At 38.8% G+C, this 24338-nt stretch overlaps 1 protein-coding gene across 1 annotated transcript in view; it reads left to right on the forward strand.

Moving 5' to 3' along the window:
• Nucleotides 1-24338, forward strand: part of LOC107556354 (gamma-aminobutyric acid type B receptor subunit 2-like) — a 237827-nt gene that overhangs the window by 189067 nt on the left and 24422 nt on the right. Inside the window, exon 12 of the mRNA XM_016239450.1 lies at nucleotides 6497-6619. Coding sequence (XP_016094936.1) covers nucleotides 6497-6619 — 123 coding nt within the window. The remainder of the gene's footprint in view (nucleotides 1-6496; nucleotides 6620-24338) is intronic.

Here is a 24338-nt window from a genome sequence, read left to right on the forward strand (position 1 = left end):
AGTCTCGGTCGAATGTCCACTTCTGAAGCCAGATTGGTTGCTGTCCAGGAGGTTGTTCTGTGTGAGAAAGGCAGAGACTTGGTTGAACACAACTCGTTCTAGTGTTTTTGCAATGAAAGGTAGAAGGGAAACCGGTCTGTAGTTCTCTAAAAGAGTTGGGTTAAGAGTGGGTGTCTTAAGAAGTGGGGTTATACAAGCCTGTTTAAATGTTGAGGGAAAAACACCAGTGTGTAGAGATTTGTTAACGATGTGAGTGAGTGCAGCTACAACGGCGGGAGAAATGACTTGAAGGAGATGAGATGGAATAGGATCAAGCGGACAAGTAGTAGGATGATTGGAAAGGATGAGTTTAGAGACTTCTGCCTCAGAGAGTGGAGAGAAGGATGAAAACAAGTGTATGTTTGCTGGTAAGATGTGTTTGACAGTCCGTTTGTGGTGTGGAAAATTGTGCACTGAGATTTGTAATTTTATTAATTAAGAATGTGGCAAAGTCGTCAGCTGTTAGAGTTGATGGAGGGGGAGGAGGAGGACAAAGGAGGGAGGAAAATGTTTTAAAGAGCATGTGAGAGTTAGGCGAATTGTTACAAGCCTGTCTAAATGTTGAGGAAAAAACACCAGTGTGAAGGGATGGGTTAACGATGTGAGTGAGTGCAGGTACAACGGCAGGAGAAATGGCTTGAAGGAGATGAGATGGAATAGGATCAAGCGGACAAGTAGTAGGATGATTGGAAAGGATGAGTTTAGAGACTTCTGCCTCAGAGAGTGGAGAGAAGGATGAAAACAAGTGTATGTTTGCTGGTAAGATGTGTTTGACAGTCCGTTTGTGGTGTGGAAAATTGTGCACTGAGATTTGTAATTTTATTAATTAAGAATGTGGCAAAGTCGTCAGCTGTTAGAGTTGATGGAGGGGGAGGAGGAGGACAAAGGAGGGAGGAAAATGTTTTAAAGAGCATGTGAGAGTTAGGCGAATTGTTCATTTTGTTGTGATAGTACTGTATGTCCTTTTAGCAGTGGAGACATTAGCAGAGAATGAAGAGTGGAGTGATCGATATACATTAAGGTCAGTAGGATTTTGTGATTTGCGCCATACTCTTTCTGCAGCTCTGAGCTTAGAACGATGAAAATAATGAATGATGATGCTTTTGTAGCATTGTAAATGTCTGTACTGACACTTTTTTGTCAATTTAATGCATCCTTGCCGAATAATAGTATTCATTTTATTTTGAAAAATCTTCCTGACCCCAAACAGCAGTGTATATCATCACCTCTAGTGTCTACTCTTAGTCATATGGCATAACTGATTGGGTTCCAGTGAGGCAGAGCACACAGGAACTGGAATAATTTGTCATCTGACACACAATGGTCACACTTCAGTGCATTTTAATGGTGGTTATTATGCAGAAGAATTATAATACCAAAAACAGAACAGAAGAATATTGCAGTTTATACATGGATGTTGTAATGGAGATGTAGATAATGAGATGGAGAATTAATGAAAGAGAGAGATAATTAAAAAAGGAGATACAAGTTCCATGCTTAAAACATCATGGGAAAGCAGCGTTGCCACTGGGCTGTCAGCTGTCTCATTTTTCGACTGCCAAAAAGCTAAAATATAGAAATGCTGTCTTCACTTAAGGTCAGTTTGCTGTCTCCATGCTCAGTTTCCTGACATATCCAGAATCAGCCAGCACTGCCAGTGCTAACCAATGAATCTCTGATCTCTTCTAAAGAACAGAGTCTTCCTGCTCTGCTAGAAACAGTCTTCACAAGTCTGTGTGTGAATTTCCTCCACAAGAAAAAGCATCACACTTCTATGGGGAATAGTTCAGTGGGTTTCTTTTGAACAGAAGCTATGCACAAGCGCATCCATGCAGCTCTTTAACACAACAGATTCAAGCATGCACACTGACCTCCTTTTATACGCTCTTTCTCTCGCTGCTCTTGTTTTTCAGTGCAGTGTAAGAATGTGGCAAGTGAAGCAGCTGATACTGTATGACAGTGCTGTAAAGGATGGCTAGCCACAGCTCCAGCGCCCTGCTGGCCATCTTTATTTATAGAGTTCGCAGCCTACTTCCACTGCTGCAGTCAGAATCAGTAGGGTGAGATCAAGAGAAACATACACAGAAAGAGAAAGTAAGACAGAGGGTGATAAACGTTGATGCAGAGAACTAGCCATAACTTCAAAGTAATCTTCCAGATTTTTTATAGTATTTATTAATATTTTGAATTAGCTTTTATATTATATTTTCATTTTTATTGGTTTTACTTGTAATATTTCTATGTACAGTAGTTTTAATTAATTAATTAATTAATCTATTTTTTATTTAGTTTTTTTACGTAAACTTAAACCTATTTTATTTCATTTATTCACTAAGGCAAGTTTTTCCTCTAATAGTTATATTTTATTTTATATCTGATTTATTTCAATCAACAAATAATAGTAATAGTTTTAGTTTTAGATAACAATTACAGCACTGCTTCAATACATATTTGACAATATTGACAGCATTTGTGGCATGCTAATTACCATCGGTTTTAGCTTTTTTCCCAGCTTTTTAAGACATATTTACAACATAATTAAACCAGGCAATATGTTTTTAAATGCTGAAATGCAAAACTTATATTTTTGTTAGAGCTTGTTTATTAAGTATAAAAGTTTTGAGGTAACTAAACATTCCAAGTGATTATTAAGCAATTCTATCACACGTTTAAGTCTTAAGGCTTTACTTTTAAAACTGTGGAAAGTATATTTTAATGTTTATTGTGCTTCCATTGTAAGAGGCATATTGAAACTTTTTATGTTAGCCTATTTTATTTCCCAGACGATATCAATAGAGCTTCACTGAACCCAGAAGATTATTTTTAATTGGCCATATTCTACACTTTCAGCATTTTCTTTTTTCCTGGAAGTCCACTGATAATGTTTCATCAAAATGTAATTTTTAATTTAGTTAATTATTGTAGTGCAGTTTTTACCCTTCTTTTTGAAACTAAACTTTGGATCAAGTTTGATATTTTGCATCTTTGAATCAGTTTTGTGCAAATGTGTTAACATTTGCCACTCTGATCAAATGATTAGTAAAGAAAGATAAGTTAAAAATCTTGTTCAGTATTACTCTGGAAATGTGCAGTCAAGTGGGGTGCATTACATTGTATACACAGTATGTCAAAATCTTTTATTTCTATTTATTTTAGAATTAAGGAGCAACAAAAATCCAGTTTTCCCTGATAATGGAGTTCAGAACAAAGGTTTAGGAGTATGTGATGTAATTCCAGCTTGATACATTTCATGTAAGTCCCTGCCCCCGGTGTCTACTCAATTAGCAGTTCTTAACTGGACCCGCTACATATAAATAAATTCAGAGACAGGTAATGCCTAGGCTCAGGGCTTTAATTCCCTCTGGCACTTCAGTGTGCAAGAAGCTGGCAATGAGCTGACTCCCGCTCCATGCAGTGATGGACTGTTGGGCTTTGGCACTCTAAAGCGATGGCTGCTGTCAGGACTGTGTTTTGTGAGTCTGCATGTGGGTGTGCCATCTCTTTATCAAGCTGAGAAGCAGTCTCACAGTATGTGACTCCGCAGACAGCCCGTCGCAAATCAGCCGCCGTTCAATGCAGGTCCGGCAGTCCGAGGGGTCTGTAACAGTCTCTCCCTGCCTCGGGGCTCAGCGAGGGCTATGTCAGTCACCGCGATGGGTCGTACATCTGCCTCTGCTAGATTTAAATCTGAGATAGGAACAAAGGGAGATGGAGCAGATACACACTCAAACACGCATGCAAAACTATACGGCACACAGTCATGCTTGTTTCTTGTTTAGTTGTTTCTCTTGTACAGATTTTAGTTGAATGAAGATGTATTTATCTTCTGTAAAATGAGTTGGACCACAGATTATTAGTCTTAAAGGGATAGTTCAGCCCGAAAACTATAATTCTGTCATCATTTTCTCACCCTCAAAACCAATGTTGTCCAGTGTCATTTTGGACCCATTGACTTTCATCACATGGACAAAAACAGTTCAAATTTTCTTCAAAGTGTATGAAATCTGAAAACCTTCCTGGGTGCTCCTTTCCTTGCAATTACATTACATTGGAACTGAAAAAGGCAAAACATACTGTATATGAAATGCTTTAAAAGCAGTCTGTATGACTTGTGTGCAAGTCTTCTGAACTCATGTGATAGCTTTGTGTGAAAAACAAAGACAAATTTAGGCCATTATTAATCTTCCTCTCCAGAGAGCTGTTATTGAGTCAGTGAACTGACTTGAGAACGAATCAACGAATCATGAACCAGGTCAGTTCATTCATTAAAAAGATTTGGTTCTAAAGAATGGTTCTTTCATGAATCAGACAATGTTACTTCTCTCAATAGATGTCTAGATGTTTAGTAAATAACTGTATATGTTAGTATATAGCACATAGGTCAAATGGAGTGTTTTCTGGAAAAAAATTATGGTGCTTTTACAAATTCCTTTTGAAGCTTGAAAGACTTGATGGTGAGTTCACACACATTTTTGAGTGAACTATCCATTTAAGCCTTGAATTTCTTTGGTCTATCAGTCTGATTTCTTCTTTTTACAGCATATATACACAGTTATATTCATTATTGTGTAGCAAAAACCTGCATGCGCACTCGCATACTGCATCATGCATCATGCATCATTCAGAGACTCGGACTGCATTATGGAACACACAGTGTCATAAATAGATGGCATCAGAGATGTGTGCATCTGTAAATTCAATCAGACACAAGCACATGATGGCCTGCATAACTTAGACTGAGCACAAACACAATCTGACACTAATGCACCACATACTCTTGTAGACCTGCAGCAATAATCTTGTACAAATGGTGAGCAATTTGAATCGTGAATACAAAAGCTTAAGCAGAGCTATTGGGTCTTCAAACTAAATGTTATTGGTTTACAAGCTCATAATTAGCAACATTAAAGGTGAAGTGTGTCATTCTTTCGTTGCTAAAGCACCACTTCCCAGTTTAATGTACATAGATGACTATAATTAAGTTATTTGTGTTAGTGTTTGTTTAAAGGAATAGCTCAACCAAAAATTTAAATTCTGTCATTACTTACTCAACCTCATGTCGTTCAGAACCTGTATGACTTTATTCTGCAAAACACAAAAAGGAAATTATAAGAAACAAAACTTTTTTTTTCTTCATATAATGAAAGTCAGTGTGGTTTAAAACAACATTGGACCCCATTGAGTTTCATTGAAAAAACACTGAGACAGTTTTGAGCAGTTTGGAACAACATGAGGAGGATGAGAAAATGATGACTGAATTTACATTTTTGGGTGAACTGTCCCTTTAATTGGTCTGTCATGTCAACTAATAGCTCTGCCAATGGCTTGTGTTTGGTGTGGTATTACCAATGGCAAACAGGGGTGAAAATTAGTTTTTGGGAAACCATTACTATTATTTTTGCAATTTTTGCACCTCTGACTAGACACTTGAGTTGTTTCAAATTATTTTTGTGCAAATTGTAAGTACAAATAGTCCATATTGTTGCAGAGGCTATTTACACTAACTCCACCCACAATTGCCTTGTTGGGCCAGACAGGCTGACAAAAGAAACCACTCCGGTAGAGTGGTATGAAGAGTCAGGACATTTCATTTACCTTTTGACATGAACAACCCACATTCGATAGGGTCCCAATATGCTGAGGTGCAAAGAGTATCTGACACTATTTACACCAAGTATAAATAGCTTTTGTGCAAAGAAAATGTTGCTATTTTTACTTACTGTAAATAGCTTCTATCGTTATTTGCACTTAGTGCAAATAACCTCTGCCTTAAGTTCAGGGGATATTTGTAGCCATAAAGTGTGGAGGGGGATTTTAGGACTGCTATTCGCTTTTTTTGATCCATCATCACCTTCCATTTGCCGAGATGAAAGGAGATTTTGTGCAATAAAGTTCAGTGGTCATACAGAATTCCTATCAGTGATTGTGCTGATGTGTTCTGAAGTATCATGATCCTGTGTTATTTCAAATGTCTTGCCATTTAATGAAACCATCAACCTCTGTTTTATTGAAGATAAAGAGCATCTGTTCTGATAGAATTCAGCATGGTGCTCAATGGTCACAGAGTAACTCACCACCTCTTTGTTTCCCACGACGCAAGGTTTTGGCCATTGGTAAGCCATCAAAAGACATCAGATCAAAACGAGTTAGCGTTTCTATTCTGAATCACTAAAGAATTTGTCCATTCCCGCCGTCTGATTCCTCTAGAATACACGCAGGCCTCCTCGTGGTGACCTTTCCTTTGATTTGGGTTCTGTTCAGGTCAACTACGGTTAAATAGAAGAAAAGAGAAAAAGATCAGACAGGAGCAGGGCTTTCATCCACAAAGGTTCAGAATGCGAGAGAAGATCATGCGTTTGAATTGAATGAACAGTCCATTGATGGTTCCTGCCCATCTCGGCCTCTTTCTCATCCCTTAATCACCTCATCCATTGCTTTTGCTTTTTTTCTCTTCCAGATTATCAAGGACCAGAAGCTCTTTATCATCGTGGGTGGGATGTTGCTGATTGATTTGTGCATCCTCATATGCTGGCAGATCGTGGATCCACTGAAGAGAACTGTGGAAGAGTACAGCTTGGAGGCGAGTCTGATTGCTTATTATTAATGTTGTATGTAATGATTCAGCAGAATCCCTTGACTGGGTCATAATGGTTAATCAATCCCAACTAAATCATAGTCACAGGGAGCTGGGATCATTGGGGAGTATGTAGCAGGCCAAGGTTTTATTACCATCTGCATTATTTTTAGTTCAGGAAGTGAGACGTCCTGCACCGCCCCCACATCTATGGCGGTTGGGGACGCAGGCCAGCTGGAATGTGGGACATTGGCACAATTGCTTGGAAAAAAGACACTTGGACGAGCCTGTCCCGTGCTGACACACAGAGAGGGAAGTGTGTGATTGAGCAGGGCTTCAAAATAGGCTGGGCATTTGGAATGTCTGCTTACTTTAGTCATGTGCATTTAGTCATGTGTGTTCATGCAATTTAGTCAGACGCTGTCGCAAATGATTGGATGTGTTGTGCTGGAAGCAAAGGTAAAATGGACAATGTCAGACCTGATTGTCTAGTACATAGTTGTGCACTATAGTGTTTTTTACTTAAAGCAATAGTTCACCCAAAAATGAGAATTCTGTCATCATTTCCTCACCTTCATGTTGATCCAAACCCATGTGATTTTGGTTAATGTTTGAATATCAAATTAAGGTATTTTTATGAAACCTGAAAGCTGTCTGTCCCTCAATTTAAAGTCCAGGTAACCAGAACTTTGAAGAGACAATGTGTAATGTTTGCAATGTTATGTGTGCAATGCAATGTTTTACAAAATGTATTGTAAAATTAATTTATATGAAAGAGCATTTTAAGTGTTCATTTTAAACTTCCATGTTAACCATATTTGATGTGCTTTATGCATGTGAGTTTATAATTAAAAAAATAACCAAAATGAAATCTCACAGAATTTGGATTAGGCTACTTGACTCATATGGATTTCATTTTGGTTACCTGGTCCTTTCAAAGCAAGGACAGAAATTTCATTTTTTGGTGAACTATCCCTTTAACAATAGTAAATTTTACCCGTGGCTGTTTTTAAAACGTACATAAAATATTTTTAATAATACATTCAAGTCTCCCAGTCACTGACTTTTACTAAAATTGTGTGATTTACAATCCCCTGTTGTTAAAAACTGTTTAGATAAAACCAGATCAAAAAACGGGGCATTTATACCTATAAGTGCCAGTGCGGGTCAAATTTACCCGCTATATAATGCCTGTATGTTCGGGCTGTCATTTTCGTGCTGCTTATGTTTTAACAGTACATTGCTAGGCAACACCTTTCACTCACTGAATTAGTGGTTATCAGTTTCATAAATAAAGACAAAATTAGTAAAAGAAGGCAATTTATGAATGTTTCTCATAATTGTTCAAAATTTGGATTAATTATTTAATTTTTGTTTTGCCATTTCTATCATTTATTGTTCGCTTCTGTGTTGCTATTTGTTCTGGTCTGCCTGTTTCCTGAAGAAAAAAAATCCGATCTGATGTAGGCTAATGAATAAAACCTTTTTTTTTTAATTACTCGAAGTTTATTGGTGTTCCTCTTTTATAATTCAAAATATAAATGATATAACTAAACAAATTCATAATTAATTAGGTGAAGCTGTGTTCTTGAATTTGTCATAGCATCATCCTATGCAATGTGGTGAATTAATATTGCTCATTATTGTCTATAGACTATTTTAGTAATTAAAATAACATAGGTTATCTTAATATATTGATTAATGACATTGTATAATAGCCTGTTACACCACATAAATATGTATTTACTTCCTTCTAATTCTCGTTGTCAGTGCAGGCTTGTTTAGCTTAATATTTACCGTTATGAAAAGTGGCTGGGTCCGCTAGGCTTACTTGTTTCCGTGCTCGTGCTGTGTCTGGTTCACTTACGTCGGTGCTCGTGCTGGGGCTGGTGTTGGATGCCGATTTTGGAAAGTTTTTGCTGGGATGGGCATTTAAAAGACAGTAGCATAATACAGTGAAATAATATGTTCTTTAGCCATTCAGAAACAGCTGTCATGTGCGTGGGTAAAATTTACCCCCTGGCGTTTCTAGTGTTAAAGGCATGTTTTCAATTACATCCAACTTTCCATTTAATCTGTCTGTCTCTTCTTGAGGTGTATGATCCCTGTACTTGGTGTGTTAGAGAGTAAAGTGTCTGGCGACTAACAGGAGATGTGGCTGAGTGGACTTTGCCGTCACATCGATGGAATCATGGCCGCTGTCTCTCTGGAGAACCCTCGGCAGAGAGATTAGCACAGATTGATTGGTGCTAGGAAAGGGCCCATTAACTTTCCTATCACTCTAGGGTGTTTAGACTAGCTTCTCCTTCCTCCTCTTCCCTGTCATCTACTGTATATGTAGTTTATTTCAGCCCATAAGCATTTCTCAGAAGTCAAATGGTTGAAAATGGTTGTATTTTACCATGTATTTGGGCTTAAAGCAAGCCATTTAAGTGGCATTCACAGGGATAGCAATTTTTAGCAATGAAGAGTTTAAAAGTCATTAATTTTCAATGAAAGTTAGCTGTCTGATGCCAATATTTAGCAGTGACTGTTGGGGACAGTGAATCTCAAATGATTTGTGGCCTGATATTGTTGAGTTCAGTAGGCACAACTATTAGTAACCAGCAGTGTAGCAATTTGGCAACCCGTTAACAGTTGAATCTCTGTCAGTGCCAGGGGCACGGGAAGATGTTTTCTTTTGGGGGTGCTGTGTGTGTCCGTGTTGGGTGAAAGGGGAGGGGGGCGGGGGGTCACCTCATTTGACAACTCCAAGTCTCCACAAAGCACTACAAGTGCGTCGATATGAACACTTGTTTAAGTGGCATACACACTGGGAAATTTGACTGCATATCACATTTTTGAAATTATCGATAGTAGCTGATCAATCTGGGGGGTTTGGCTGGGTCCGCTAGGCTTACTTGTTTCCGTGCTCGTGCTGTGTCTGGTTCACTTACGTCGGTGCTCGTGCTGGGGCTGGTGTTGGATGCCGATTTTGGAAAGTTTTTGCTGGGATGGGCATTTAAAAAAATCTGAAATTCGCTTTTGCTACATTATCTCCTTGTATTAAAGTTAATCTTGTTCGCATTCTGTATAGTTCATGTCTGATACCACGCACCAGCATCACGTGTTCATGAGGATTAGGCTAATCATCCCATATAGAAAACATCACAAGTAAAATTAATCATGTTTATAAAGATAAACATGGGTTTATTATAGCCCACTTACATTTACATTTCAGAGATCATTACAAATAAATTATTAAATGCTAAAACTGAATAAATTTAAATGAACAAACTTGGCGTTGCATTTGCAACCATGTGAAAACAGGGGGTGCTGCAGCCCCCTCAGCATCCCTACTTCTGGCGTCCCTGGTCAGTGCCAATGCATCTTTAAAGCTAATGTGATTTTGGAGAATCGCTGTATAAATGTTGGCAATTTGGAATAAACCATTGTTCACTGCTGTGTACACCGAGTATGTGTTTATATAAAATTAAGTAATGTGTGGGAGGCTGGAGACAATTTCAGTGGACAGTCTGTCAGGAACTTGAAACAGACGAACGTAAACAGACCTGAGCGCAGCGGACAGCATTGATGTGAGGCAAACTTCTGTGTTTAGAGATTCACAAACTGCTCTGCTGAAACAGGCTCCATTTCAGCTTCCTCTGATCCAGATTAAGAACTCAAACTTTGCAGACATTTGTAGAAAGTAAAAAAAAAAAGCCCTGCATAGAGCACTGGCGTAATAAAAAAAGAAGAACAAGCAGAGGACTTTTTAAGTTTTATACCTGTTCTTTATTAAAGTGTATGAGGGTGGTTGACATGTATAGCAGTGCCCTGCAGTGTGACATGGTTTATTTCTTCCAGAACTATTTTAAACAACCTTTTTCTAATTCATGTATAATTTTATAGTAGTTTCTAGGACCTCATATTAATTTAAAGACTGCATGTAATATTTGAACTTTAAAATAGAATTTCTCACACCATATTTCTTAAAGCGATTTATATGAACAGCCAAGTACCTTAAAAATTAATTAAATCAAAAGTGACAGTAAATATATGTATTTCTATTTCAAATAGATGCTCTTCTTTTGAACTTTCTATTCATCAAAGAATCTTGAAAAAAATAAGCAGCACAGCTGTTTCATTATCATCATTGATAATAATGAATGTTTCTTGAGCAGCAAATCAGCATTTTAGAATGATTTCTGAAGGATCATGTGACACTAAAGACTGTATTACTGATAATGATGCTGAAAATTCAGCTTTACCATCGCAGGAATAAATTACATTTTAAAATATATTAAAATACAAAACAGTTGTTTTCAATAGTACTAATATTTTACAAATGTTTACTATGTTTATGATCAAATAAATGCAGCCTTAGTGAGCAAAATACACTTCTTTCAACATTAACAAATCACATAAATCTATAGCTTTATGAAACAACTAAATATCTGTAGAACTGATCCTAAAATTTTGATGTAAAAAAGAAAGAAAAAAGTTAATTGACATGTTGTTTGTCAACTACCCACAAACAGAAGGATCAGAGAAAATTAGATTTTAAGAGCATAAATACTGGTAGCTTGCCTAACAAAATGTTTATCCTTGTGGATATTGATATGTGTTCTAGAACAGACATAGATTGCGAGCACAAGTTTAATGTAGATCCTCAATGTTTCTCTTGTCTGATAAAGGACAAACTGTGGAGGGGCTGATTAGCATTCAGCAGGTTTCTCCTGCAACGCTCACCGTTCTCCGTCCTGTTCTTGTGTCGATGCTGCAGCAAGCGCAGTCTGCCTGCACACAGTATTGCAGTGTGGCATTGCCATGGCAACAGCCAAGGTTTCTGACAGCCATAAACCAGCGCTGTCACTGCTGATCGCCAAGACAAAAATACAGGGAAAGGCTTTGGACAGGCGCTGGATACCTAGAAATATACATACATGATGACATGCAAAGTATGTAGAATTTGTGTAAGATGTTCAGTGTATCTTGAACAAACTAAATGCCAAAATTTTGAGTAGATTAATATGCTCCTATTCTCGAAATCTAAAGAATAAAATACTTTTACTCTGAGGGTGAATTCACAAAACTATTGCATTTTTTTCGTGCAATATTCCAGTGCAAAAACCCACTTCTATTTCAGTTATCACCCACAATACAGTTTATCCAGCTGCAAAATGTGCTGAAATATTGCTGCACTGTGAATATTTAAATTAGGTCACTGTCATATTTTTTTAGCACAAACATACTGTACCTGCTTTCTATGTAAATTAGGCTCATTATAGCACCTTTCACAAAAGTCAGCTCTATTTACCCGCTGTAATTAATGGTGAGCCATTCCTGCTCATAGAAAACAGATGAATACTATTTAAAAGAGATGTTTGTGTACATTTACTATCAATCATGGCAACAGTAATCCATCAAAATGATGATGGATGAAATAATATGCCCATCTTGTGTCCAGTTTTCTGAACACAGAAAAACACAGGAACACATTTACATGAAATAAGTCACTCTCTCGTATTACTGCTCACTTGCTGCTTAGTCTTCCTGAGTGAAAGTGAGCCGTCTGTCAAATTGTCTGAAGTGTTCAAATCCCAGTTTTCTCACTCTCTGTGTCAGACTGAGGACAGGCAGACAGCAATGAGCCACCAGGTCTTTTCATGTGCAAATGCTTATTTTAAGAGGAACCTTTAATACAGGAAATAATTGGTCTAAACATGTGCTTCCATTATGGAGTGATTTAGACACAGGTCTGGAGTGTGCTGGGGTCCGCTCTGACTGTACAACGGGAAAAATTCACTTTGCTGGCAGGGGACATAATGAATAGGCATACATAGCATTTTGGGGACATTTGATCGACTTCTGTTCATTTTATATTGAGATAATGACCTTATATCCACTAAATCAGTTAGTCTCAGTGGTTGGTTTTGCTTTTATGAACCACATTTTACATGAGACTCATGTAGACTTCAAGTGGCTCAAATACCAAAATTGTATGAAAGTAAAACGAAATAGCTGTAAAGAAAAAAAATTAAAATTATTACTTTTTTTTGTCCATTAATTTTTTTATTTATAATTTTTTATAATGTTGGCCGGTCCCCAAAATACTGGTGATTTGAGGTTTTACTATCAATTTGGGGACATTTGGTTCCCACAATGATCCACACACACTCCTGCTAGATGATTAAAGTCAAGAATTTACCAAGAAAAGCAACTCAAAAATCAGTGGGGCTTGTACTTGCGTAGACATGACCCTCGGACAGGTCTTTTTTTATTTATTTGTTTTCGTTACCACATGGATTATGTATCAGCAGTGTAGGTAAGCCACTATATATTTGATGTAGCCTAGAACATCATCCTTTTATAAACTTTTAAGAATGTCTCGGTAGAGCTCTTAATGCAGGGATAAAAATCCGTCTGTGCATTTGTGTCCTCCTCAGCCCGTTTTGTGTATGATGTGTTTGGACATTTGCAGAAGCGTGTGTGTGTGTTCAGTAATCTGAAAGGCCTTGTAAGACTCTTTATGTTAAACGGCTGTGGTTTGTGCAGGAATCAATGGCTCAACAAAACAAACTGGGTCATTTAGGGCTGAAAAGCCACCCACCTCACTCCTCCATTGATCACGTGTGAGGAGCAGCAGGGAAAACCTTGCTTTCAGGAGCAACCGGATCATGTGGACATGGTTATTGTCTACCGTACCCATCAGTCATTTCAGCAGGAGCTGGTTGAGGCTCTGCTTATGGTGCCTAAGATTTATAGTTGTAGTAGACAGGAGATGATTGATGGCAGTTTATTGAGTGTATATGTAACATAATCCTGAATGTGTCTTTGTTGAATGTTTAATGCGACAGGTCCTATTAGATGCATGTGTTTTGGGCCTTACCGCTAAGCTTTATGAAATCCAGTTTGCTCCTCGTGATCCAAGAAAGTGTCTCTCTCTCTCCATTTCCCTTAAATCATCCTGTCTTCACATTGTCTTTTGCATTTATGTGGTCTGGATAAGCAGACTCTGTCTCTCGGGTCACTGTTGCTATGCGACTGCTGATTGAGCATGAGGGGGATGCAATTTACCAATTAGAGGCCTTCTAAATTAAAGACGGTGTCAGGGATTCCTGTACTTAGAAAGGAACGCTGTCCGTCAGGGCCATCTGATGTACAGATTGTTAAGGGCCTGAGACCCCTGCCACTGAAGATGACATTGTTTATGCAGCTGATTCAAGAGATTTGGAGCTCACTGAAGCCCATTTATTACACACTGACATGCAGACAGGGTGAATTCAGGTCAATTTGGCCACTCTTGATGTCTCCGTGGCAAAACAGAGCCCAGTTTTTCTCAGTTCACCCTAGAAGTTTTGGTGTAATTTAATGGATAACTGCATATTTTATTATGTATACTGTGCTGCTGCGTGATAGCGCTCTTGCTGAAAATCTGACCATTACCGCACACTCTCGCGATTTTTGTGTCCGCTCCCGCTAATATTGTATATAATTTTTCACGCATCAGGGAGACGCTATCAATATGTGGGGTACAATATGTGCGCTAGCTGTCGCAGTTCACTTTCGATTTTGCGATCGTGTGTGCACTGTATAAAGGAAGCACATTTTACGATATAAGATATTTGTCAATGAGCTCAGGATCTGTTGAGGAGCAAATCCTCCAACATCTTGTCAGTCATCTCTCCTTACTCTTGACCCGTGATCAGTCAAATCTGACTCCTTCAGCTTGTGTTGGATGCAGGGTTGTTGTTTTTTCGACGGAATTGGGCTGCTTTTAAACTGTTGCCATGGGTTGATTTTCCCCATTGGGTTAAAGGTTTGAAATATTGCATAAATTACATTTGACTGAAATACTTTTACTAAAACATTCTGCATTCTACCTGTAATAAAACTTTGCTAAATGTTTTGTGAAGGAGGGCCACTAGTAGGAAGCCCTTGAGCTGTGTTTATGGTCAATGTGCACAACGGTGACTAAAATATGTATTTTAGGGATGGAAATGACATATTTTGATATTCAAGACATGGTCATTGCGCTACTTTGGGCTGTTTTTTACGGGCACGGGATGCACAATTAAAATGATGTAATAGTTGTGATCATTATTTTGCCTTCCATGATCATTCAGACATGATCAGGTGCAGTACTGACACTCTGTCAAGTCTGCATCAAATCAAGCAGGTAAACTGTCTGACCAGTCAGGTGTTCCATAAAAGAGCTATGGTTTGCAGACAGTTATAAAAGTTGATGTTACAAATACATCTTTTGAATATACGAACTCATTGTCCCGTTAGCTCGGAGAGCTTTATTTTCCCTCTTCAATAAGTTTTGTTAGTTGTTTTGTTTATTGGTCTAATTCTTGTTTCTTGGGTTGCATTGGTTAGTCACTCAATTCATTCTCTTGTGCTTCGTTCCCACCCTTCTGAATTATGTTGCATTGATAAGGAGTTATCACAAAGTAAGACTGTTTATTTGTGCTATCTTACAAACAGTATATAGTAAATGTAAGTTAAAGTGTCGCCAATGTAATTTGGAGTGGCGATGAGGTCTTCAAATGTATGGAAAGAGTCTTAAAAAAGGTCTTAAAAGGTATTAAATTTAACTCCATGACTCCTGTATATACCCTGAAAATGTTATTTATTCCTGTGATGGCAAAGCTGAATTTTTGGCAGCCATTACTCCAGTCTTCAGTGTCACGTGATTCTTCAGAAATCATTGTGGTACTCAAGAAACATTTCTTCAGAACAAGGTAAATTTATCTAAATTGCTGAGAATTATCTTTATTTTTCTTACCCCAGTTTTCCTTTCAAACACAAATCTAAATAATTTTAGTGAGGTTTATGCTTAAAACAAAAAACACAATAAATTATGTGAATATCTAACATAATTTTGCTTCTAGTTTTCTTGTTTTATTAATGTAGAAAATAAGATGAAAATTCTGACAGAAAGTAATTTTTTTGCAATGTTATCTAGAGATGCAGCACTTTAAAGCAGAACGACTGACCATGAAAACAATGATTTTTCATGATCACACATGATGCAACTGAATGGAACGGAATGCAAAATCTTTAAAATGTACAGTGAATCTTCCCACAAGACAGAACATGATGCCTCATGTTTAGAAATATATTGTAACAGGGCATTTAATAATGACCCCTTGAGACATTGAAAAAAAACAGCAAGACACAATACAGACGTCTCAAGTACTCAGACAGGTACTCGTCACTCCCCATCATTTCCTGTCTTATTGCTACCATACTATAAATGTAAAAAATAAAATAAATAAATAAATCAGCAATCTTGAATAATATGGTGAACTCCTTACTCTCTCTCCTTCTCTCACTCTCTTCTGGTCTTGAACAGACACTCTCAATCACGACCCCAGACAGATCCATTACACTCAGCTCTACAGCTCCTCACAAAGAAGAAAATCCATTAGTGTGTGTGTGTGTGTGTGTGTGTGTGTGTGTGTGTGTGTGTGTGTGTGTGTTTTGAGAGCGAACATGAGAGCACGTAATAGAAAGAAAGATGGAGAGAGAAACACACAGCTTCAATATCTCTGTGTCCTCAATGTGCCTCCACTACAGCTGTTTTTAAGCATTGCCATCACGCAGATGGATGTTTCTGAGTGTGTGTGTGTGTGTGGGCATGAATGGTGTTTAGCCTTTCTTACCAGGCAGTATTTACCATAGTTCTTGTATAGTGTATAGTGACTAGGTTCACACTAGTATTTGTAGTAAAAACCCACAGATAACTCACAAAAAGTAGATTCCTGCATTCCCTTCATAGTTTAATATAGCACTTCCAAAATATCATAGTAATTTCATCCCAATCCCCCCACTAATTACTATCCATAAAATACGATTTTACAAACATGTTAAAACATAAAATAATTAAATTATAGTTTAATATTTTTAAATACATGTTTTTAATCATTTTGGAAAAACTACAGTTTACTATCAATTTTGTAATTATAATAATTTTGAATACTTATTTTCTGATAATGACACTATGTTTCACTGACCTTAAATGAACAAAACCGTTTCATTTCAAGTCAGATATGACTGAAAGACTTGCGGTTCAGTAAGTGAGTCAGATGGTAATTCAATACCCATTCTGATGAATTCAGTCAGTTCATTCAGTGAAGGATTCATCAGACTGGTTCAAACCAATAACTTGTGAGTTTGTGAGTCTTTTCTATGGTTATTCAATAACCGTTCTGATGGATTCAGTTCATTCAGTAAAGGCTTCATCAGACTGATTCAAACACATGTCTCAAGTAATTTATTAGAAGAACTGACTCATCTATTCATGAATAATGTTTCAATGCATGTTTATTGTGCAGCCAGTGCATAAGAAAAGTCTGCCTTTACATTATATCATCACGTTCAGACTGCAATCTCACAACTTTGGGAAAATACAGTTTATTTTGCTGTGGTGCAGAATGATGTGAAGTTATGAAACTATGGGCCTGTTAAATACAAATGATTACCACAGGTGGGTCTTTCAGCACTACTATTAAGAAAGTGTTGAGTAAATGTGTGTTTATAATAAAAGCAAAATCTAAAAATAATGGCATGGGGTTCTGATAACATGCATATGGGGCCGATGGACTGGCTGTTCATTAGTGTAGCGAGGGCGGCAGTGTGAGCTGCATTCTGCTCCCTCGTGTGCACATCTTTCTTGCTGCATCAGCAGTGTGGTGGCAGAGTGCATACAGATGCAGGGCACACAGCAGCATTGACTCCTCGAGTCCTTCTCTCCCCCTCCGTGGGGAAAAGGCGATGCTCAAGGCAGATCTCATCTGAGCGACGGTGTCATGGCTGGTCAACGTCACGCCGTCGCGTGTGACATAGATCACCCTCCCCCATCCCTTGAGGCATTCGGGACTCTGCAGCCTTGAGGCTCAGCTAATTAAACCCTCGGCGGTGGCAGGGGAACTGGCTGGGTGCCAACCCACCTGGGCATAATGACGCATACAGCTGGTGACACGAACCAGAGAGCAGCGCTCATACGATCTGCCCTCTCTGAGTCACAGCAGCTCTTCTGAAGAAATGTTTGCTCACGGTTGCCTTAGTCGCTGGTGGCCACTGTCCCTTGAGGCCAATGCTGCAACGAGACACTTATGTATTCATCCATACATCATGTCATTGTAAAAAACAGTGGTAGTGTTGAAGTGTGGGTGTTGGTTTATTTGGCTACTATCAGGGTGATGAATGGGACCTCAGGTTGAATTGTGATCCTGTCTGCTGCATCTTCTGATTATATTTGCTTTGGATTTGGAAACAGTCCTCACTTCTTTGGAAGTGGCAGTCTAGGTAAGAGGTATTGTACAAGGGCTTGGATGCGGACCTTGAGGTTTTATTGCTCTGATTTGTGGCCGTAATCTGAGCTTCATAATTGGTAGCCTTGAAATGATGGAAAATACCATTGAAATACCATTATTAGTGGTGCTTGCTAAGGCACACTATACACTAACCAATATAACCGTATCTTTGGCATGTAACTGGCCTCGCCAGTGTTCATTTTGACAGGCATTTTTTATTTAGTCTTTATCTTGAGACGAAAATGCTTATTAGTCTTAGTCACATTTTAGTCATTTGAGTCTTTCATAGTTTTTGTCAACTTTTAGTCAAACTGCAGTTACCAACATTTATTTTGGTAGCTATTTTATATGTAGTCTTCAAACAAAAATAGTAATTAATTCTTCTCTCTTTAGACCAAATCAATTAAGCTTATGAGAAATTTGAATCAAGGATTGTATTTGGAAAAACTTGAATAAATTATGACAATTTTCATATTTGGGTGAACTACCCCTTTAACAGTAGTGAAAAGGGAGCAACTTATAAAAATTATAGTTATTTACATATAATATATATAATTTATTATTTTTGAAAAAGATGCAGAATAAGGCTACATTCACACTGCAGGCAAATGTAGCCCAAATCAGATTTTTTTTTTGCTCACATGTGACTGTGATCTGTTTTTGTCATGACAGTGTGAACGGCACAAACTGCATGGAATCTGATCTTTTCAATTCTTATTTGTGTATCCATATATCCATATGTAGTACTAAATCTGATCCATGTCAGATGTTTTGCAATGCGAAATGTCGGATTTCATGCGGCTTTTACGTCACTCTAGATGACATTCATCATAATTTCACGCTGACGGGAGACACTTCAAAGATTTTACATACCCAAAGTTATCAAGACAGTAGCGAAAGGTAATCAGTGGAAGTGTGATGTGTCAGAACTCATGTGTATTACAGTGACAACTCTACAAGCAAAACATGAGGGCTCGTATCATAAAAGTTTCAAAACTCTGCTTTCTTTTGTCACATCCTTGTCTTTATTTTTTCATATTGCCTGTGCATAAATTCGCTGGCTTCTGCAGTAGATCACACTATTAATAAACGCATAATTGCTTACTTTATATCCTTCGTGTTTACTTCCGTATGACGGCATGCTGCGCAAGTGTTGCCAAATCCACAGTTCCCCCACAGAATTGGGCTACTTTTTCCTCTGTTACCGCGGGATGTTTTTCAGCTTCGTGGGTTGACCCGACCCCACTAACATGATGTTTACCTCCCTGAACACGATTGGGCTAGTTTTGGACTAGTTTTGAGAAAGAGTTGGGCCATGATCTGTTCACACTGGAAATCTGATATTGGCCACATTTAAAACAACAATGTGAACAGCTATACCAAAAAATCGGATCTGAGAAAAAATTGGAATTGAGCACTAAGGCTCGCAGTGTGAACGTAGCCTAAGACAATAAGACAAATACGGAAGATATACAAATTAAACTCATTTTTCAGATACAGTAGGTTTACTTACATCTTTTGTTGGTTAACATTAATGACAAGGATAGGTACTTAATTAGGAATGCTGTCCCTTTAAGACAGAAGGCATGCATGTAATACTGACACACGTTCAGTTTTCACCCACCTGTTTACGTTCACTTAATCCATAACCGACTGTATTTACGTGAGATACTCTACACCAGTGGTACCCAATCCTGGTCCTGGAGAACCCCCAACACTGCACATTTTAGATGTCTCCCTATTCAAACACACCTGATTCAACTCATCAGCTCATTAGTGAAGACTCCAAGACCTCAAATGTGAGTGTCAGATAAGAGAGACACCAAAAACGTGCAGTGTTGGGGGTTCTCCAGGACCAGGAATGGGAACCACTGCTCTACACGATAGACATTTGGACTGCTGTGTGTGTATTTGAGCACTGAGAACTGATCGCGCGCTGTATATTTGAACTGAAGAAGTGGAGTGTGCGCAAGAGTGAGCACTTCTATCAGCGTAATTCCGCCTATCCTGCCTTCACTAACTTTAATTTAATCAACAACGAATTGTGACTCCCGGGAAAAACGGGACATCTGGTCACCTTATGCCTACCCCTTCGGGTGCTGAGGCCATTGTTTCAGATTGCTAGTTCATATTTTGGTAGCCTATCCATCTACTGCGGCTGCCATACTGAGACTAGATATGCAAACGCCCCTTATCCGATTGCAATCCAATTGTCAGGGACGCACATTTTGAAGGACAAGACAGTAGCCTATAGGATGTATTTTGAATGTCCGGTAGTCCTCAAATAACATTATAGTCCCATCTAGTCTTGTTAACGAAGACGCGGCATAATTTTCATCATAGTTTTTATTATCAGATATTAGTTTTAGTTCGTCAACGTCTCATTTTAGTCACAGAAAAAATGTTCGTTAACGAATATTTTTCGTCATCGTCTTCGTTGACAAAATGAACACTGCGCCTCACGTTTGTTCACCAGACATAAATGATACCTCGAATCACGTGGTTTGACCTTATGATTTTCATGTGGAAGATCATAAAAGAGACAAAAAATCCTATGGACCTATACACTGTCTCTGCTAGACAGTGGCCTTCCAGGACCGAAGTTGAAGAGTCTTGTCATAGAGACTTTGGGCTAGCTAGCAACCAAAAACTTTACCCTAGCAACCACCTAGCAAGCATTCAAAGCACCCTAGCAACCATCCAGAACACCCTAGCAATGCCTTAGCAACCATCTGGAAAACCCTAGTAACAGCTTAGTAACCATCTAGAACACCCTATCAACTGCATAGCAACACCTTACCAACATCCAGAACATTATAGAATCCACCTAGTAATGTAACTTAATAACAATGCTCTAGCAACATTTAGCAACACCCCAGAAACCATTCTGAGTACCCTAGCAACTGCATAGCAACACCCTAGCAACTATGTAGAATGCTCTAGCAACCATTTAGAACTACTTAGCAACTGCACAGAAATGCCCTAGCAACCTTTCAGAATAGCCTAGCATCATGATGGCTGGTTTTGTACCACTCACATTTTTTACAGAAAATACAAAAATGTAGTTTAATTATACAATGCACTGACCCAGAAACAGAAAATATAAATTTGCTGCTCAGACACACTTATAATCTGTCGGCAGCTGTGAGGGGAACGTGTGTTTCTTTGTGCCCCACAGTTCATTATATTTAAGAGGCCTTAAGACTCAGATGTGTGCAGTGGCGGCTGGTGCTTATCCAGAGTGGAGAAGCACAGATGTCGCTTATCAGTTGAATTTAGTTGCTCCCAAAAGCTGCTTTCGTAAACTGCTACTAAACAGTTCATATTGAAAATTATTGACCAGACTCAGAACTGCAGTATTTACAAATGCTGGAAGGCAAGAGACAAGATTACGAATAGCAGGCTAAATGTTATGAGAGCTAACGGCATCTGTATCTCCAAGCTGTCTGCGTAAGACTGAATGCCAGCTGTTTTTATTTTTTATTTTCATTGATGGCACATGCTGAAATTCACAACAGCACTCTTGTTAGTGGGTACTGTATGTAACTTTGTTTTGACTGTACTAAAGCACAAAAATACCATACCATGTTATTTAGGCAGATATTTAGGAAACATGCTAAGTTCACATACATGTTTCTCTGAAAAACAAAACTACAGCCAGTCATTCTACTTTGAAATATGTGTTCTGTGTCGGAACGTCTGTTTTTGTTTTGATCTGTGTGATTCTGACTGCCAACTGTGCTCATTCCTGTTGTGTGTCCTCAATCTGGCAACCCGAATGATCATTGAGTCTGAGGAGAACGGAGCATTAGAAACAACTCTCTCCAATATTTTAAATTAGGACTGCAGTACCAATTTCAACCACTAATTTTCAATATTACATAGTGCAACTTTAAATATTTGTACAGTTTAATTTTTTAATTAATCTTTGCTACCCGTCTAGTCTTAAAGCAATCACTGCATGCGATCAGCCTGTTTATTCCCTAAAAACAATCCTAGTGAACTCAATGCACATCACAGATGGATATCTCAGTGTGGTGGGAACGTCGTCTACCGTCTCTGCCCAGAGCGTCTCTGCTTCCTGCTCTTATCAGCATCAGTCTGCCGCAGAGGCCTCCATCCTCTCTGTGGTCCGGAAACCGAGAGATTTGAGAGCAAGAGCAAGGAGGAGGGGAACGAAAGAGCCCTCAGGATCAATACGCACATAAGCACTGGAGGAAAGACATGGTGTGAGAGGAGATGTAAACCATATGGCACTATTAAACCATACACCAGTCACTTAGTGCAGCGGGCCGTGGGAGTCCATACACAAGTCTGCTCTCTCCCTCGTGTCCTCCTCGACACACTCATGCACGGCTGCCTTCCTAATCACCGCTCCTCGCCCCACCCTCTTGCCCTGTCCCGCACAGAGCCTCTGTCCTTCAGGACATGTTTAGCCTGAGATTTCATGCTTCCGCGATCCACGCCGCAGGTGCCCACCAAACATATTTAACCCTGCCTTTGTCCCCAGTTACGGCGAGGAAGCAGTAGTAATGCTATTGTGATCGGCCTGCTGAAACCCTTGTTAGGAAAGCTGTGAAATCAGTTGTGCTTTCTGCTTACAGGATGCACACACACTCACACGAGAAATGGCAATACGCAGCAGGTGATCGCAGAGTGAGCTGCGAAGCTCCGCGGGGTGGGAATAAAGTAGATAAATGAGATGTTAAAGGAGGAGGAGAGACATGAAGAACGAGAGAAGAGGGGAGATGGAGTAGAGGGAAGTGCAGCCCCCCTCCTGACCGCCATCTGCACATTCATTAACCTGCATGCCACAACACTGCTGCGATGAGACGGGCCAATCAGGAGCCTGTGTGTGTGTGTGTGTGTGTGTGTGTGTGTGTGTGAGAGAGAGAGAGCGAAAGTGTTTGTCTCTGCTCATCTTCCAAATCTGTTATTAAGATTGTATCTCTGTAAATATTTCAGAACAGCAAAGAAAATCCTTTTTTAGGATTTTGCATGATGTAAGAGGTGTTTGGAGCTATTGTTATGATTTGTTAAAGTGCCAAATTGTAATTTCTTTCTTTTCTTGCATAATTCTTTTTTGTGTGTGTGTGTTGGTAGAGATGTTTGTGTCAAGTGGGCAGGGCCAAGGAGACATCAGAGAGGTCTTTGGCCCCCGATGCCCTTCACATGCACAGCTCCACGGGGCCAGAACAATGCCACATCAAAGGGCTTCAAAGGGCCTCTGAAGCAAACACCTATTAATAACATATTGTAACCCAGGCAACAGGGTTTTTATGACACAGTCACTTACAGTTTTATATGTATCATGTACGTGATTTCGTATTTACAAAAATTTGTCTTGTCAGTTCGATTCAGACAGCCTTTCTAAAAACATTTTAATGCGAAAGTAAGCTATTTCCTGTTACAGTGCAAGACTAAATACTATGTGTGATGTAAATAACTACATGACTGAAGAAGTCGATTAAACAGTAAAACAATTTGCGCAACAAACCAGTGTGTTTATGATTATGACAATAAAATAAAATGATAACAAATGCCAGTTTGCAACCTCAAGAAGCATAACAGACTGTTTTTGTACAGCTAAAATAACTGAAAGCGGCTGACATTGGAAGTCTCGCATAGTAAAAAATGGTTGAGCCCGTTCTTACATTAAAATAAGGTGGACGTTTTGCTTAACACTTGGCAGCAAACCGAACATGTATTTCTGACAAGCAAAATGCCACTTCTAATGTAAAAACAGGAAAATGGGAGTGCCGTAAACGGTCAAATACATGATATCCAATCAGCTTACCTCATCTTTTGCGGTCAAAACTGACTGCATCCACACAAGCAGCGTGCATGTGATAGGATGCCCGCTGAATATGCTGCTTTAGCAAATTGTGCTGCTGTTCAATGTATCTTTAAAGTAGATCTTCACTTAATAGCATGAAGAGCAAATATTGACATGGACTGAGATCGATTTAAACTCTCTTCGATACAGACACACTCTGTGCGTGTTATTGTTTTCATGTTTACAATACGAGCAAGAATGCAAATTTCTCTGAATATCCAAACGATGTGCCATTAATTTTTACAACAGTTCAACAAAAAAAGGTGAACATTTTACATTTTATATTATATATTGTCGTGTTTGTTCGTCTTTGTATCATCTGGTGTGCGTCTCCAAGCAAGCAGTGTTTAGTTAGTGATCGAATCTGCGGCTTTGAACGATTCGGAGAGTCAGTGATTAATGACCCATTCATTACTACACCATTTTGCTTCATTCCTGAATGAATGAATGAATGAATGACGCGACGCCTGGCTCATTAAAACAGTGACTTGCTGTCCACACATTACTGAGAACCACACATTAGATCAGGGAAAGATCACATTTTATTCTGATACATAGTCCTTTTTGGTAATGTTTTTCTAAT

The sequence above is a fragment of the Sinocyclocheilus grahami genome, unplaced genomic scaffold (assembly GCF_001515645.1).
Source record: "Sinocyclocheilus grahami isolate Dianchi unplaced genomic scaffold, SAMN03320097.WGS_v1.1 scaffold566.1, whole genome shotgun sequence".
In the NCBI taxonomy this organism is placed as follows: Eukaryota; Metazoa; Chordata; class Actinopteri; order Cypriniformes; family Cyprinidae; genus Sinocyclocheilus; species Sinocyclocheilus grahami.